General features: G+C 40.5%; 1 protein-coding gene across 5 annotated transcripts in view; it reads left to right on the top strand.

Annotated features, from left to right (window-relative positions):
- The first annotated feature begins 569 nt into the window (after positions 1-569).
- The window catches only part of ap1b1 (adaptor related protein complex 1 subunit beta 1), a 28,774-nt gene continuing 12,747 nt past the window's right edge, over positions 570-16,596 (top strand). Inside the window, exons 1-20 of one of the 5 annotated variants that reach the window (XM_046034636.1) lie at positions 792-948; positions 2,807-2,867; positions 4,581-4,686; positions 4,796-4,931; positions 5,273-5,518; positions 5,762-5,952; positions 6,055-6,276; positions 6,464-6,584; positions 6,686-6,781; positions 7,341-7,456; positions 8,405-8,570; positions 9,161-9,259; positions 10,401-10,660; positions 11,017-11,224; positions 11,681-11,767; positions 12,383-12,412; positions 12,509-12,646; positions 12,741-12,886; positions 12,978-13,107; positions 14,883-15,156. In XM_046034636.1, the coding sequence (XP_045890592.1) occupies positions 922-948; positions 2,807-2,867; positions 4,581-4,686; positions 4,796-4,931; positions 5,273-5,518; positions 5,762-5,952; positions 6,055-6,276; positions 6,464-6,584; positions 6,686-6,781; positions 7,341-7,456; positions 8,405-8,570; positions 9,161-9,259; positions 10,401-10,660; positions 11,017-11,224; positions 11,681-11,767; positions 12,383-12,412; positions 12,509-12,646; positions 12,741-12,886; positions 12,978-13,107; positions 14,883-14,969 (2,673 nt within the window). In that variant the 5' untranslated portion in view covers positions 792-921 and the 3' untranslated portion in view covers positions 14,970-15,156. The other 4 variants (XM_046034633.1, XM_046034634.1, XM_046034632.1 and 1 more) reach the window with 4 other exon arrangements.

The raw sequence follows: 16,596 nt of genomic DNA, 5'->3' as shown, positions 1-16,596 counted from the left end.
CATATAGCCTGCCCAATCTTTGAGTGGAAATACAAACGTTTCCCTTCAAAATATCTACCCATCAACTGGGAAGAAATGTCAGTTTTTGCGATCTAACACACACTTAACCATTTCATTCGGTAAAATAAAGCTAGCTAAAACTAATGTAGTGTAATACAATGGTCCTACTATAAATCCTACCTTACTGAAGGTTACAGTGTTCAATTTGTGAACTGTTTTAGAGGGGTGTTGATTTAACTTTATAGTCATTTTAGAGGCTGTAGTTTGTAGTGCTGTTTATTATTGTCTTACTGTGCTGTAGATTATGGTCTTATACTCAGAAGTGTTGTTTAATGTTTATATTACCCTTTTTAAACGGATGACAAAACACCTACAATTTCGACACACTGTAAATTGATATTCAATGCATATTAGAAACACCTCTCAGTATAACAATTAATTTGCAGAGTGTAGTCTGCTTGGTGTAACTGCATCGGATAGCTCTTTCATACCCATTCAAATGACTCCCATAATTATGATCAAGCCTCTCTGAATGAAAGCTGACGTTGCTTGTCTGTTTGCAAACGTTATTTTGTGGAAAGACGGAAGTAAATCAAGTGGGAGGGGACGAAGGCCATCACAGCCCCTACTACGCCTGTCACGGTAAGGTGTTTTTGGAGATTTCTCTCCGTTTGTCTCGTTGTGCGGCTACTCTAATTTTAACTCCAGAAGGTACACTGATTCGCTGGGTAAGGTTTAAACCAGGCCGATAGATTAAGAGCTTAACTATCCCGGCAAAGACTTCCTTAAGCCTGTACTTAGAAGGTCATGTCTCAGCTGTGCAAGCTAGAAAAGTGGCCAGCAGCTAGCTGACACTGACAGGCACACTGCACCAGACAGCTAGCCTTTAGCACCAGTTTCATTCAGCTAACTACTGCAAACATGCAGGAATGGGCGAACCAATTATGCGTGAGTAATTGATCGATCGTTAACTGCAGAACTGTCTGCACTAATTTAACTAACTTTAAGTTTCTGCTTCGTGTTTTCTTCCACAGTCGAGCCTGCTATGCTAACGTTAACGTCATGATAGCCTGATGCTAGCGAACCAACCTTTCCTCTACTTTTTGGCTAAGCTAGCAGAAAAACTTAAAGTCAGCTAGGGTGAAGTACTCATATTGTTTGTCTGGACACGATTTTAGAGTTATACCTCGAGTTCAGTGTCAGTATGGCCTGGTAGCAGCATTAATTATCGTACAAACGTAACCGTAATCAGCTAAGTTAAATCTTCCTGCTAGCTAACTAACGTCGTCAGCTGTGATAACGCATGGTATTTAGTTAACTTGTGACAAACAGCCCGACTGATGTTGACAGCTACCCGAAGCTCAATGAATTAACGTTAAACAACTGTTAACTTACGTTACGATAAATTAAACTAGTCTTCATTATCACTAAGTTAAGGGTAATAACTGAAAGACATCTGCCATTCATTTTGACTTGTTATCAAATGACCGTTAACATCACTTTCTGCTAACGTAGCATCATTGTGAAGTTTTATTAACGAAAGTTAGTAGCTGCATTAACTTACTGTTATATCCAGACTGATAAAGGCAGTGTTCACTGATATTATTCTTAAAATACTGTTCTTGTTATATACGGGTATGGATTTTGGTCAAGGAAAGTTCTTCTTCAAAGGGCTATCAATAATAATTATAATAATAATATCAGATTGAATGAGAAGTTAGTCGAATTAATAAAGGGCTTATTACATTATTAGCCTTAATAATGTTTATTGATGTCATTTGTTTCATTCAGTGTAGGCAACAGCCAGTGATATCATCAATATTTGTATTATGGTAATTCAAAAGTATCATATAACGTTAGGCTATATTCATGACAATATTAGGGCTTCAACTAGCTATTAATTTCATTGTCGATTAATCTGTCGATGAATAATCGAGTAGTTGTTTGGTCTATAAAATGTCAGAAAATGGTAAAAGAAAAAAAAGAAAAGGGTCTCCCAAAGCTCAAGTTCACCTCCTCAAATGTTTTGTTTTGTCCACAGCCCAAAGATATTCAGTTTACTGTCATACAGGAGGAAAGAAACCAGAAAATATTCACATTTAAGAAGCGAAATCAGATAATTTTCTACTCAAACTAATTAATTGATTATCAAAACAGTAGGTAATTAATTTTAATAGTTGACAACTAATTGATTAATTGTTGCAGCTTTACAATACATGATGGCCCTCAGTAAATAGCATCACAATTCTCAGCAATATCAGTACTAATATTAACCCTGCAACCAGAAAATGTTCACTGTGTATTCAGGGAAACATTAAAAGAGCCGAATGCAACACAATATGAAGTGTAATGGTTGTGTGCACAAGCGCCATGTTCCTTAACAGTACACTAAATGTTCCCTATAGCAGGAGCATGTTTCACTTTCGAATCTGAATTTCTGTTCCTTTCTTTTGGATTAAATCAAGCAGCAGTTCCCTGTAATTTTATAGCAGGAAATACTGTTGTGTGAATGTCTTTCGCAAAGAGGTGCTGGGTCACGAGTGGAAATCAACTACAGGGAATACATGCTGCAGAAAACATTTGAAGTTGAAGACATTGTTGCTGACCAAGACGATTCATGTGTCTTGTTTTCTTGGCACAATCCATTGTTTCCTTTCTGATAGATCACCACCATTTGTTCAGGAGAAGACAGGAATTCCCTTTATTTCCCTGTGCTTGCACTTCTAGAATTTCCTGTTGCTCTTGTGATGCTCCAAGTTTCCACTCAGGAAACGATTACACAATCATCTTTCTCACTCTTTTGCAGGAGAATCGACAATTTGGATCGAAGATGACGGACTCCAAGTACTTCACCACTACCAAGAAAGGTCTGATAGCTTACTATTTATTAATTCATAAGCTGGCATCCATGCATAGCTTTTAAGCAAGTGCTTTTGGGGATTTTGTGGCATAGTCAGCTGTGTGGTGCTGAATTATTATCTTTGTAAAGGGACACCTGAACTTGTTTTTTAGTTTTTTAACATAGTCCAATGAACTTAAAACTGTTCTGTGGTTTCAGAAAAATGTTATTGGATATACTGACAGCATCATCATCATCCATTCATTATTATTCAGTATATGAAGCCAAAGATGCAGTTTAAGATTCAAGACATTAATGCATATTATGCATTATGTTGTTTAGTATATTTGCCTTACTGAAGTAGTTTGACCTTTTAACCAAAAGATATCGCCCTGCTTTGTATTGACGTTGTTGCCAAGAATTGAACATGTCTGGTTATTGTAAATCAGATTAGACATATTGAGCATTAGCTTTCATAGATTTAACTCTTCCTGTTTTAATTGTGTGTCTATTCTCACAAAACCCAGAGCTGTGAATGTCCCCACACACAGGGGGTAGAAAGTGCAAACACATGCTTATGAGTGATAATGTATAGACTCCTTATGTTTGTTGAGATTGCTTGAGATATAAGATCATGTTTCTTTCAGTATCTGCTTTTTTGAGCATCTCCCCGATGTTACTGTGTGCAGTCTGTTGCTAACATCTTGAAGGAGATTGGCAATGATGAGCAGTTTACAGAGCCTGGGAAACTCTTAAGTAGTCAGACTTAAAGTTAAGCCCAAAATTGACAGTGTGCTGCAGTTTTGTACAAAGCAAAAAAGAAACACTCCTTGTCATCCTTCATGAGAGGCTCATGTTACATGCTGCTTTACTCAATATCTACAGTCACATTTAGGAAAAAACAAAGTCTTTTTAAATGTTCCTCTGTAATAAGGTAGGCATAAATATCATTGTGCATTCAGCCAGTAACAATACTCGGAAAATGACTGGCATCATCAGTACTATAGAGAGAAGCGGGTGGTTGGCTCCTTTATCTTTATCGCCTGCTCAACAGTACCCACAAGTTTGGCTTGGCCTTGTTGTAGAAAAAAGTTGTTTAATAAGAATATTTTTTCATATAATCAAACTGATGACAGTGTGTGAGCTGTGTTCCACTGTCACGCACATGTGACAAAGCACACGCACGGACATCAGTACAAAGTTTTTAAAATATCATTTTGAATAATTGCCCAGTCCTACTCATCAAATGTCGGGTAACATATCTTGTGCACTCTCATTCGCTGTATTATTGGAGCTGTATGTCTGCTGCTGTTCAGCCACTAATAATGCCAAATGAACACATCCTGCTGCAGCTTTCAAGTAAAAGCTTTCTATCACCGGACCATAGAAAGCCGTATAGGGTGAATCAGCCATTGGACGTTTCTCATTAGTAGTCAGAGTCGGTAATCTGCTGACTCGTTAAACATCAAAATATGGACAGTTTTTGTATTAGTGCACCCTAACCAATACCACTCACCAGTATCAGAAACTGCTGGGGATGTCACTGTCCCCATTCTGTATATATGAGTGGTTCTGATAGATAAGGGAACACTGCATGTTGCATGCCAATGTATCCACTTTTTAGTTTGCACTTTGTGATTTGTGAAAATGAGGGCAATGCAGTGCTGTCCTCCTTTCCACGGCCTACATCACAAATGGATTACGTGATGTGTGATTCCCCTTTGCTTCTTTTCGCATACAGGGGAGATCTTTGAGCTCAAGGCAGAGCTAAACAGTGATAAGAAAGAGAAGAAGAAGGAGGCTGTGAAGAAGGTCATTGCATCTATGACAGTTGGCAAGGATGTCAGGTGAGCCAGAGGAAATAATGTCAGAAATATCCACACTGGAACAATGCAGTGTAACACATCACCCTCCATTTTGGGTCAGCAGTCACATAATATCTTGTCCCTCCTTCAGCGCTCTGTTCCCAGATGTTGTGAACTGCATGCAGACGGACAACCTGGAGCTGAAAAAGCTGGTCTACCTCTACCTGATGAACTATGCCAAGAGTCAGCCAGACATGGCTATCATGGCTGTTAACACTTTTGTAAAGGTAAAGCGCTATCTGTCATAAATATGTAGAAACTATATTAAAAGAAGTGCAATTAGGGCTAGCTTGGTACAGTGCTATAAAAAGGTGTGTGCAGTATTTGAGTTCTTCAGCTGATCAAAGTATTTAAAAAAACAAAACAAATATTGGAATGCTATTAGATCAAGAAGTTTGTGCTCACATTATATACAGGGGTATATTTTTGCATAGCACTGTGTGACTGGGAATGACACCTCCAATATATACTAATTTAATTCTTTGCAGCAAGCTAATGCAGTACGATATATAAATAAATACAAAGTTGTGGAAAATTATATTATTACCTCTCTAAACCACCCATCTAGGACTGTGAAGACCCGAACCCTCTAATCCGGGCGCTTGCTGTTCGTACAATGGGCTGCATCCGTGTGGACAAGATCACTGAGTACCTCTGTGAGCCACTGAGGAAATGTCTGAAGGACGAAGACCCATATGTGAGGAAGACGGCCGCTGTGTGTGTGGCAAAGCTCCATGATATCAACGCCCAGTTGGTGGAGGACCAAGGCTTCCTGGACACCCTTAAGGACCTCATCTCTGACTCTAACCCCATGGTACGACTCCTTCTGGCAGTTACTAGCTGGCTATTGAGCCAGCCAGATATCTTACTCAGGATAACGCCGCTGGCTACAAGCACCTGTTCTGCCTTTAACTGATAAGCCCCTGTGCTGGCATACAAATGTTCAACATGTGGCCAGAATTGTGTTAGTACAATGATTTCTCTTCTGTGTCTTAATACAGCTGGTGGCTACTGTTTTTCCGTCAGCATTTATCTGTGCTCTTGCCTTCATCTTTAGGTTGTAGCAAACGCAGTGGCAGCGTTGTCTGAGATAGCAGAGTCTCACCCCAACAGTAATCTACTGGACCTGAACCCTCAGACCATCAACAAGTTGCTGACAGCTTTAAATGAGTGTACAGAATGGGGGCAGATATTCATTCTTGACTGCCTGGCAAATTACACACCTCGTGATGACCGCGAGTCCCAAAGGTAAGAGGTGGCACCGCCTTCATTAACACTGCGTGTCAGTGAAATAGAAAGAAAATGTGTAATGTTTGCTCTCTCTCCCCCAATATCATCAACATCTGCTAGCATCTGTGAGCGTGTGACCCCACGGCTCTCCCATGCCAACTCTGCAGTGGTGTTGTCAGCAGTTAAAGTTTTAATGAAGTTCATGGAGATGCTGCCCAAGGACTTGGACTACTATGGCACCCTGCTGAAGAAGCTTGCCCCTCCGCTGGTCACCCTCCTCTCTGCTGAGCCCGAGTTGCAATATGTGGCTCTTAGAAACATCAACCTCATCGTACAGAGACGGTAAATCTGGGGCCATGACCTGGGGAGGTGTCTTTACTATTCTTTACACCCATAGCAGGCCCTAATAAAAGCATTGACTGCAGCACGGTAGATTTTCAGTTGGATTCCCTTTACTTTATTGTATGTGGTGTTACAGCCTAAGTTTATTGCTGCAAATAATGAGAAATGTTGATGTCTTTTCTTTTAGCCCAGAGATTCTGAAACATGAGATGAAGGTTTTCTTTGTAAAGTACAATGACCCAATCTATGTCAAACTGGAGAAACTGGACATCATGATTCGCCTAGCATCTCAAGCCAACATCGCCCAGGTAACACACCCACAGCTATAACACATCCGTGAGTTGGAAAAGCAAAGATATTGTTTACAAGATCATCTTAGTGACACTGATGCTTGCCTGTGTTGCTGTAGGTCTTGGCTGAGCTGAAGGAGTACGCCACTGAGGTGGATGTGGACTTTGTGCGTAAAGCGGTCAGAGCCATTGGCCGCTGTGCCATCAAAGTAGAGGTGGGTGAAGATGATGTCAAACTGTCGGTAGATGCTTTGTTGGCCAAATCCTCGTGACATCTATGTAGTTCAAGGACAAAGCATTTCTTTATATGATTGTTGTTATTTACTTGTAGTAGATCGATCAGATCACAACACCGTAAAAGATTAAAGGCCACCAGTCAGGCATGTGACTGGTGCATGTTGTAGTGCTTTAATAATGAACACAAGAAAAGCTCTTTCAACATGACAGTGCTGTGTGTTAATTCCTTTAACAAATTAATACTGTTTGTTTTGGTGTCCATGAACATGTAAGAGTAATACAGTACGTAACATTTTTCTTATATTTTAATAGAACACGCATAAAAGGATCACAGGACTGTTTACTGTTGAAGCCTAGACCTGAGGGGCTATTTAAGACTCAACTTAAATATATAAAGCCACTCAAGTAATTTACATAGAGGAAACTAAAGAGGAATATTTAATTTTTGATGCACACATTTTATATGCTTTTGTCTATACTGTTTTTAATCTGCAGGTCAATCATGACACAATTTTTCTTCTTCTCTGCATTCATTAGCAATCAGCGGAGCGCTGTGTCAGCACACTGCTAGACCTCATCCAGACCAAGGTCAACTATGTGGTGCAGGAGGCCATTGTGGTCATCAAGGACATCTTCCGCAAGTACCCCAACAAGTAGGTTCATTATTCAGATTCAGCCTTAACGGTTGAGGAATGCAGAGTGAGGAGTCTGTGCTTTACTTTATGTGTGATACATTCATCAGGACTGGGAACTTGGACTGTTTCACTTCACTGACCTTCGGATTATTTTCTCTTGGTCTTTAACCAGGCAGAGTGAAAGCTCATAACACAGCCAAAATGTGTTTTCAGATTGGCATTTATCCCAAAAGACATGCAAGAGAGCTTTCAGACAAAAAAAATGTCCTCAGTAACACAGAGAGTGTTTGTAGTTGGCAGCACTTAACACCTTGGCTTGATTGCATCGGGTCAAAGGTCAGGCAGATTTGGCTGGAGCGCAACTTCACCATGGCGTCATCACCGTGGTGTCGTGGGTCTCTAAGGGAGCAGTTTTGCAAAGCTCCCAGCTCGGCACGGCCCTAGCCTTGAGCTGTATGAGTCACTACCTACTCAAACTTTTCCATTGCCTTTTCTATTAATTAGACATCGACTAACTATTTCTGCCTTGTCATATCTTGTAATGAAATCATTATGCAAATGGGATTGTTTATTATCAAGCATTTTATGCAGATCAGACGTGCCTCAACCACAGGAATTCATTAACTATTTCAGAAAACATTTACTGATTGGGCATTTAGCCAGCGAAAGACCCAAACACAAAATCTAAAAGGATGGTGAAAATTGGATTTAAATTTGTCAGGCTGCCAGAACACATTACTCCAAAGTAATGTTCATGTTGCTCTGTGTGTGTCTGTGTGCAGGGTGTGAAATCAGGTAGTTGTTTGCTACCTTGTTTTATAAGGTGATATGGCGGCTGTTTATCTGTCAGCTTGATTGATCAATGCACTTTTATTTAAATTATAGGACCTTGCCTGTGTTAATTTGTTTTGTCTCTCCTGAAAACATTTGAGTGCATGTAACGTTGTTTTGTGTGACTGTTTCCAGGTATGAGAGTGTGATTGCCACTCTGTGTGAAAACCTGGACTCCCTGGATGAGCCGGAGGCACGTGCTGCCATGATCTGGATTGTGGGAGAGTATGCTGAGCGCATTGACAACGCTGATGAGCTGCTGGAGAGCTTTTTGGAGGGTTTCCATGATGAAAGCACTCAGGTGTGTTTAGGAGAGTGCAGAGAGGTTGTTATTTAAAAAATATGAATTCCATTTGGCACCACTTATTTGTAGTACTGGCACTAAGTAGAATAATTTGGTTTCTATAGTTGGAAATAATTAAAGCTGCAACACAGCACTAAAAATGGAGGTAACATCCCATATGCAAATTGAGAAGTATGACAGAACTGGTCTTTTAACTGACAAAATCTGTGGAAACTGTGAGAGAAATGATTCATCGTGCTTAAGCAAAAATACTACAGTAACGCTTTCTGTATCTGGCTCAGACACATGTTGTAGAGAAGCTAGCCTTCACTCTGAATAGTGTTTGGTAACAACAAATTCAACCAATAGTTGGACTAAATACTGTTTAGCAGGGTGGGTCATCCATGGGAAACTGGAGCCGTGAAAAGTAAAAGAAGTTTAAACATGTTTGTTTGTTATGTGTTTACTGTGCATCAGTACAGGTCATTGTTAGAAGATATTTGTTAAGCTGCACCTTGTTACTGTATGAAAGTTTTACTTTACAGTCGCTGTATTTAAAGTAGTATGTGAGCAGCTGTCACATCCTGTATGTGGTGACTGTCCTCTAGGTGCAGCTGCAGCTACTGACGGCAATTGTCAAGTTGTTCCTGAAAAAGCCCACTGAGACCCAGGAGCTAGTGCAGCAGGTGCTGAGCCTTGCCACACAGGTGAGGAGGGAAACAAAACAACACATAGTTCGACACATACATTTTATGTTCCTGTCGTCATCTCTGTCTACAGATGTCTGACAATCCTCCCTATGCTGTCTACTACTCTGAACTCACAATCCATGTCTTCCTCCTCCTAGTTTGTGTAAATTGTTCTCATCAGACATGGCCTTTGACATTGCTCCAGAACTCTGTTTGTATCTTTTCCAAGGAGTTCTCTGTTACTTTATAATTCTTGGGACACTGGAGAATTGGAGCCTTGCACTTCCCTCAGTAATGACTGCAGCAGTTTGAGCTTACTCTGCTGTGTTTTAATGGTTTTAGGTAGCAAGTTGATTTTAAAATTTAAAACAAACATTCTTAGACATTTCTATGTAATATTATTTAAGCAATCAACATCAGATGTATCAAAATGTACCTAAATAAAGATCCACCTATTTGTAGTATTATCGTAAAACAGATCAGAAGCTAGCTTTAGCATCTGTGCCCATTGTATGTATAAACTGTGCATGTATTTCTATTTATTTATTTTAGAGTAGAAATATTATCATCATGGAAAGAATGAGTTGGTGCATCTTTCTTTTGTCGTTCATCATTTATGAAGTACCAGAAACACCTCATTATGTTGCAGTCTAATGCAACACCACAGATAACTACAATGAGTTGAGTCAATAGACATTGTGTCTTTCTGACACTGAATTTATTACAGGACTACTGTTGTGTTGCATTATTTTCTATAGATTTAACAACAGCAGTAAACTGGTACCTGTATGTGTGTAACAACACATTAGGCAGGCACAAAGCAACAATTTGGAGAAAATGGGCCCCATAACTTTAAAAAAAACAACATTTTTTATTAATTTAATTCAAATTGAGAGCCATGTTTTGTTTGCATTTTGTTTATATATTAATGCATACATTCATTTAGTTGTTTTTAAAGCTTATTTAAACCCTGAGCTTGTTTTTCCACAGTATTAAAATGTCCTAGCACTACTAAGGCTGACTTTTTGATATCTTTGAATCACTGCTCAGTCTCTCATATCGTGGGCCAAGACAGAAAAGAGGCTTAACATTAAGTATTTATTAAACAAGCTCTATGAATAATAATCCTTCCTCCTCATGCTCCCTTCTCTTTCTGCAGGACTCTGATAACCCAGACCTCAGGGACCGCGGTTACATCTACTGGCGTCTGCTCTCCACAGACCCTGTGGCTGCTAAGGAGGTAGTTCTGGCTGAGAAGCCCCTGATCTCTGAGGAGACAGATCTGATTGAGCCCACACTGCTGGAGGAGCTCATCTGCCATATTGGTACTCTGGCCTCTGTCTACCACAAGCCTCCCAGTGCCTTTGTTGAGGGCAGCCGCGGTGTTCAGCACAAGAGACTCCCTGGCAGTGCTGGATCGTGAGTCATGCACTTTTCTTATTTTTTTTTAAACACTGCAGCCAAAGGGGTTTGTTTACCTAAGTGGACCTAGCTTCTTGACTCTGCCATTATGCTTTCCTTTGAATCTACTGAGTAGTGTACTTTCCAGCAGCATCAAGCTATGCAGCTGTTCTTCTTTGTTCCTTCCTGCCTTTTGAATACAGCTCATCACATCTACTTGTTAATTTTCTCAGTGGACTGGGCGTAGTTATATCAGCAGTTTAAAAGACAAATTAGGCTTAGAGTGTATTTTGAGTATTAACAGTAATAGTTATCAAATAAATGACATAACATGCATAACCTAAATTAATGAATTCTTGTTTTATTTCTTATAGTGGGGAGAGTGTTGAGAGCCCAGACACAAGTTCTGCTGCTGGACTTTCTGAGGCACCCCCTGCTGTTATCCCATCTCAGGGAGACCTCCTAGGAGATCTGCTTAATCTGGACCTGACACCTCCCGCCACCACAGGACCAACACCACCCCCGTCCTCTGGCATGCAGTTGGGTGCTATGGACCTTCTTGGAGGAGGACTGGACAGCCTGGTAGGTCTTCTGCACACTGCTGTTTAGTTTTTTAGTGAAGATGCTCTGAAAGGCTTGGATAGCACATCTTAGTTGATTTCAGTAAAAGGCTTAATGTAAGTGGCTTAGTGGCAGTGATGTTTCTTTGTATTTTTCTTCCTTTTGGTGCTTTTTATTTTATTTTGTCTTGACTCCTGTGTGTTTTCCTATTTTGTTCAATGCTGCACCTGCAGATGGGGGATGAGTCTGAGCCGGTAAATACAAGGAGGGAGAGGGCAAAACATTTAAACCATGTCAGGCCTTGTTAGAGAATTCATTTAATCACTGCTGTTTTACTGTAATTCCCATGCATCAGTCTGACATTTTCATTCAGCATCTTGTATAACGGTGATATCTACAGTAAGCATGCTGTTAAATCCTTGAGTCCATTTCTTTTCTTATCTCTGGACTCTATGATGTGTTCCATGTTTCAATCAGCCGCCCATTCCCCTGCGGACGGACACTCCTCAGTCACCTCAGCTCCCTCATCAGTCCCCATCGCCCCCAGATTACAGCCCCACTGAGGTTGGTCCAGGGGACCACGCTGGACCAGTAAAGGCCAGCACCAGCCTAGAACCCCCTCTTGTCCCCTGTTGTACCACTGTGTCCTCTAAATAATCCTCCCCAGCAGTCATCTGTGCTCGTTTGCACTTTATTTAATGTTTATGTTTCCCACTCCATTTTAAGTGAGATTTTAGAAAATCTCATCCATATTTTATGTCTAAGTGTTTCCTTCTATACACAGTAGTTTAGCTTTGTCACAGTGTTGGATCACTATTTATTTATTTATTTATTTTGCACCACCATTTTTGTGCACTATACCCCTAAACTTTTGATCATCCCAATAGACACATTTAGTGAGTAGCATTTGAGCGAAACCTATTGGATGTCAATAGCCACTAGCTGGCCTTGTATGGACAGTAAAAGGTCAGTTAAATAAGAAGAGAAATCCTCCCGTACTGCTCTCCTTCTAGTGTTACTTGTTAATAGTGTAAACCCCATAGCTATCATTATTCACAGAAAGACATGTCTTAGACTCTCACACCCCTCTGTCAATCATTTTCAAACCCTTCCAGAATATTATTTAGTATTGCACCAATAGATAACCTGAATTTTTTGTGTTGCCCCCTCTCCACTCAGCTTGGCGGAGACCTTGGAGGAAGTCCTGCTGTAAGTAGTTTTGTCTGAATTTCTGTTGGGCTCTGATTGCTTAATAAAGGGTGTCACTGAACGTGTTAGGGTAACGTATTCCTTTGTGACCCACAGATGGGCGCTGCTTTTGGTGCTCCGCCAGCTGTAATGCCAGCCTCTTTCAATGCCCCTGTTAGTGGTGGACTGGATGACCTGTTCGATCTCGGAGGTGGCGTTGGTATGACTATGGGAGCATACAGCCCCCCTAAAACTGTGAGTCTTGATAAGCTGGGATGAGACCTACTATAGAATGATGAAAAGCTGTGGCGGGATCCTTAATGATATAACTGATCTTGTCTCTGTTCAGATTTGGCTTCCAGCCATGAAGGCCAAAGGTCTGGAGATATCAGGCACTTTTGCCCGCCGTGCTGGGGTCATCCAAATGGAGATGACTCTCAGTAATAAAGCTATGAGTGTCATGACTGATTTTGCCATCCAGTTTAACAGAAACAGGTAACCATCTAACTTGGTAAGCAATGTGCTGAGATTTGTATATATTTTCACAGTTTGTGACACTGTTCCCACCTTCTGTGTTCCTCTGTAGCTTTGGTCTGGCTCCAGCTGGTCCACTCCAGGTTCTAACCCCTCTTAACCCAAACCAGAGTATTGAAGTGGCTCTTCCCCTCAGTACTGTGGGACCTGTCATGAAGATGGAGCCTCTCAGCAACCTGCAGGTAACACCTTCACTGTATTCATTTCCCCTGAATTGAATGTGTCTGTGGTAGTTTTTGTTTCTGTTGAACTGCTGCAGCAGCAGCAGTAGTAGTAGTTCTTTCCCTCCTCCTTCCATTTTCCACAAATCCTGACTTGGGACTGAATTTCTGAGCATTGAACTCGTGACAGCGCTTGTTAACAAAATGATTGTCAAATATCAAATACAGACTAAAAGCAAAGAATGTTATGGATGCCAACTGTTTTAATTTTTTATCACTGGCCTTATCAGGACACTGATGCCTCTAGTTTACTGTGCTGACGTGGCTTTCAACTGTGCCCAGGGCATCAAACATGGTGACAGCACTCAGAGTAAACAGACATGGCTGCTAACACAGCCAGTAAGAAGAGACTTTACTTTAGTTAAACGTGCGATGTGTAAGATATGGCCAAAATTTTAGTTTAAAATATTCCAAAAATGATCTAACATTATCAACAGAATGTGAAGAAGTAACAATTCTGACGTTGTCAAAGACATCTTGTGTATTTTGCTGCAAGAGATATGTACGGAAGTTAGCTTGCCAACAAAGCTAGCCCCGGCCTGTCCTGTGTCATAATACCACTTTGTAACTCGAAGTGCTTTTTTTAGTTTGATAAATTAAATTAAAGAAGATAAGATAAATTAAACAAAATTAACCCAGAAAATGTCAAAAAAGGAAATATTCTTACACATATATGAATCCAAGTGTCTCTCTTTCACCAAATTAATTGCCATGTTAACCCATGGTTAAACACTCTTCATTCAAAATCGACAGTAACATCATGGTTAGTCTTTCCGCTGTTTTAAAGCCCCCCTCTAGTGTATTTTGACATTTCTATGATATTTCATATTTTCCTTACAATATTGATTACCCACAGAGTTCGCCAAATATTTTTTGAAAAATAGCTTAATTTTGTGCTCAAAGTTGCAAAAGTTGCTTAGTTGTTAAAACGGGATGGTGACGTATGACTATAGTAATTCCATAAGTCATACGTCATTCTCCAAGCTTGCGCAGGCGCACTGTCATGCCTCGTAAAAAAACTGTCACGCCTCATTAAGTCAGAGCATCAAACTGATGAACATCGTTGTGAGCTAGCAAACCAATTTATCATGTCATTTACTTAGAACTTACAGTAGATATGTTCATTATGGCATCTGTGCGTGCAGTGTTGGAGGACAGATGACAGGTCGCACTTTCACCTGCCACCGTCTTATACACAGTCTGCAACATGCATTTTACTGACGGCCGTTTTACCAATGCATCGTCGGAGGCGCCCCCCACTACACCCCCGTGGTAAAGTAAGCGCACCATAAAACGTAGTGGGAGTTATCGTGTGCAGTGCGTGACAGGACCATCGACTGTGTGATTGATAACACCTGATACTCGCACATTAGTTTCTATCATGGGTAAGTAATAGCTACTCCTGCCAGACAGTAAAGTGTACTAAACTTTACAGAGTAGCGATGTTAACACAGCATATCGTTAGCGAACACAGTTTTTGGTTGTCAACAATTAACCACCTCCCCATTCTCTGTTTGAGAAAGAACGTTCACCAAAAACGGCAGTTAAAACTGGCTGGAGGGGCTTTAAACAATCACCAGCTCTGGTTTGGTCGAAGTAATCCCTCAATTCACTGAGTTATATGTGAAAATAATCTGGTTGTACATGCTGTTGCTGCCTCTCTCATGTCTCTCTTGCTTGACACCTCTCCCCCCGCTTTAAATCACCTCAGGCTGTGTTTCTGTGTTTGGTCCCAGTCAGGCCGTGTTCACTGGGAAGCTACTCTGCCTGCTTGCTGCCTGCCTGCTCCGGTTCTGGTGCTCATTGTGGACTCAGTCAGCTAATAGGTCTGCTAAGTTAGCTGCGTAGCTAACTGAGCTAGGTGACGGCAGTTAGCGGCAGTTATGACCTGATTCGTGATATGCTGCCAGCTGTTTTTTGGAGCATATATTTGACAGTTGGAGAGTAGTCTAAATTTTTACACAGTGTACATTTTGAATCTGTATTGAATTAAAGTTTGCCGAATTTCAACTTTGTAGTCATTAATCTTTTTTTGTCCCAAGTTTACAGAACTAAACATCAAAATTCTTCATGGTTGATGTGTTCATGGACTTGACTGTAAGTTTAGTTCTGAAAATATAGCCATGTGTCTTAACCGATTAGTAAAGCGTCCTCACTGTTATTCAGCTATACTATTGAATTCCCGTGCTGTGAATGAAACCGAATTAAAACATAAAACAGCTCTCTGAAGGGAGTGACTAGTGATAAGTTGTAAATAAAAGGAGCGGCAGTGGCTGGCTTGGTTTTGATCAAGGTGGTTCTTTTAACTGAGCAGAATGGTGGACGGGTGCTCTTTGCAGCTGGAGAGAGAAGATAAGAGTGTCGAGGGGGATGATAAAGGTGTGGGCAGTCATTAGTGGTCACACAGCACATGGCTCTTTTGTTTCTCCAGGCATCTGTAGCTCTGCTAACCTTTCTACTCTGCTGCCTCTGGGCGCTGCTTTGATGGGTATTATAGTCTGTTTTGACAGTTTCTCAGATATTTTATTTTAAGAGCCTTTTGAGTTGTTTTTGTCTTGATGGAAGATAATGTCCCGGAAAATTATTTTGGGTGCTCTTTATTCTACTGATGTGTAGTACCAGTAGACGCTTGTACACCGCCACAGTCAATAGAACCCTTTCATCACATATCGGCACACTTCAGGGAGATGCATCAGCAACTTTGGGTGCAAGTTTCATGCCGTTCTGCAATGACAGCAGTTCAATTTAAAGACGTCAAAGTGATTTTGTCAGGTTTGCATGTAGAGGAATGGACATATACAGTATGATTATTCGGTAGTAAAGGAATTCCAAAAAGCAGCCTAGCCTGATGTTACTGTGATGGTCTTGAGTTAAGGCTGGCGCAGCTAAGGATTGTTTTCATTATAGATTCATTTGTCAGTTATTTTCTCGATTGTATATGGTCAAAAGAAGTTAAAAATATCCATGACAATTTTCAGACTAATTCAGAGAGCTTGTTTTGTTAGAAAACAGGCATATAATGCTGAAACCAAAGAATTTTTTAAGTTACAGTTTAGTTAAAAATGACACAAACAATTATCAGTGTTGTTGCCGATTCATTTTCTGTCCATCGGCTTATGTTTTCAGCTTTGGTTCAAAGGGCTTAAATTTCTCCAGTACTGGGCCAAAATTGCGGCAGCATCTTAGATCGACTCCAGGATTGCATTTTATGGAGAGGCTGGGGGCAAATGAAAATGAAATACACTGGAGATCTTTTGATATATATACGTGCACTAATTGATAATACAATCGATATATTTTCACTAACAAGTACAGGACTACAATATTACATTTAATGCGAGATGTCAGTTTTACAGTTCCCCTGGTCTTCCAATCCCAAACATATCAGGAAATAAAATGTAGTTTACTTTTTTTGTTTGCTTTGCACAATTTGTTATTGTTTGTTATTTG

The sequence above is a fragment of the Micropterus dolomieu genome, linkage group LG21 (genome assembly GCF_021292245.1).
Source record: "Micropterus dolomieu isolate WLL.071019.BEF.003 ecotype Adirondacks linkage group LG21, ASM2129224v1, whole genome shotgun sequence".
In the NCBI taxonomy this organism is placed as follows: domain Eukaryota; kingdom Metazoa; phylum Chordata; class Actinopteri; order Centrarchiformes; family Centrarchidae; genus Micropterus; species Micropterus dolomieu.
Note: the sequence above shows the minus strand (reverse complement) of the source record. Positions and strands in the feature narration are given on the sequence as shown.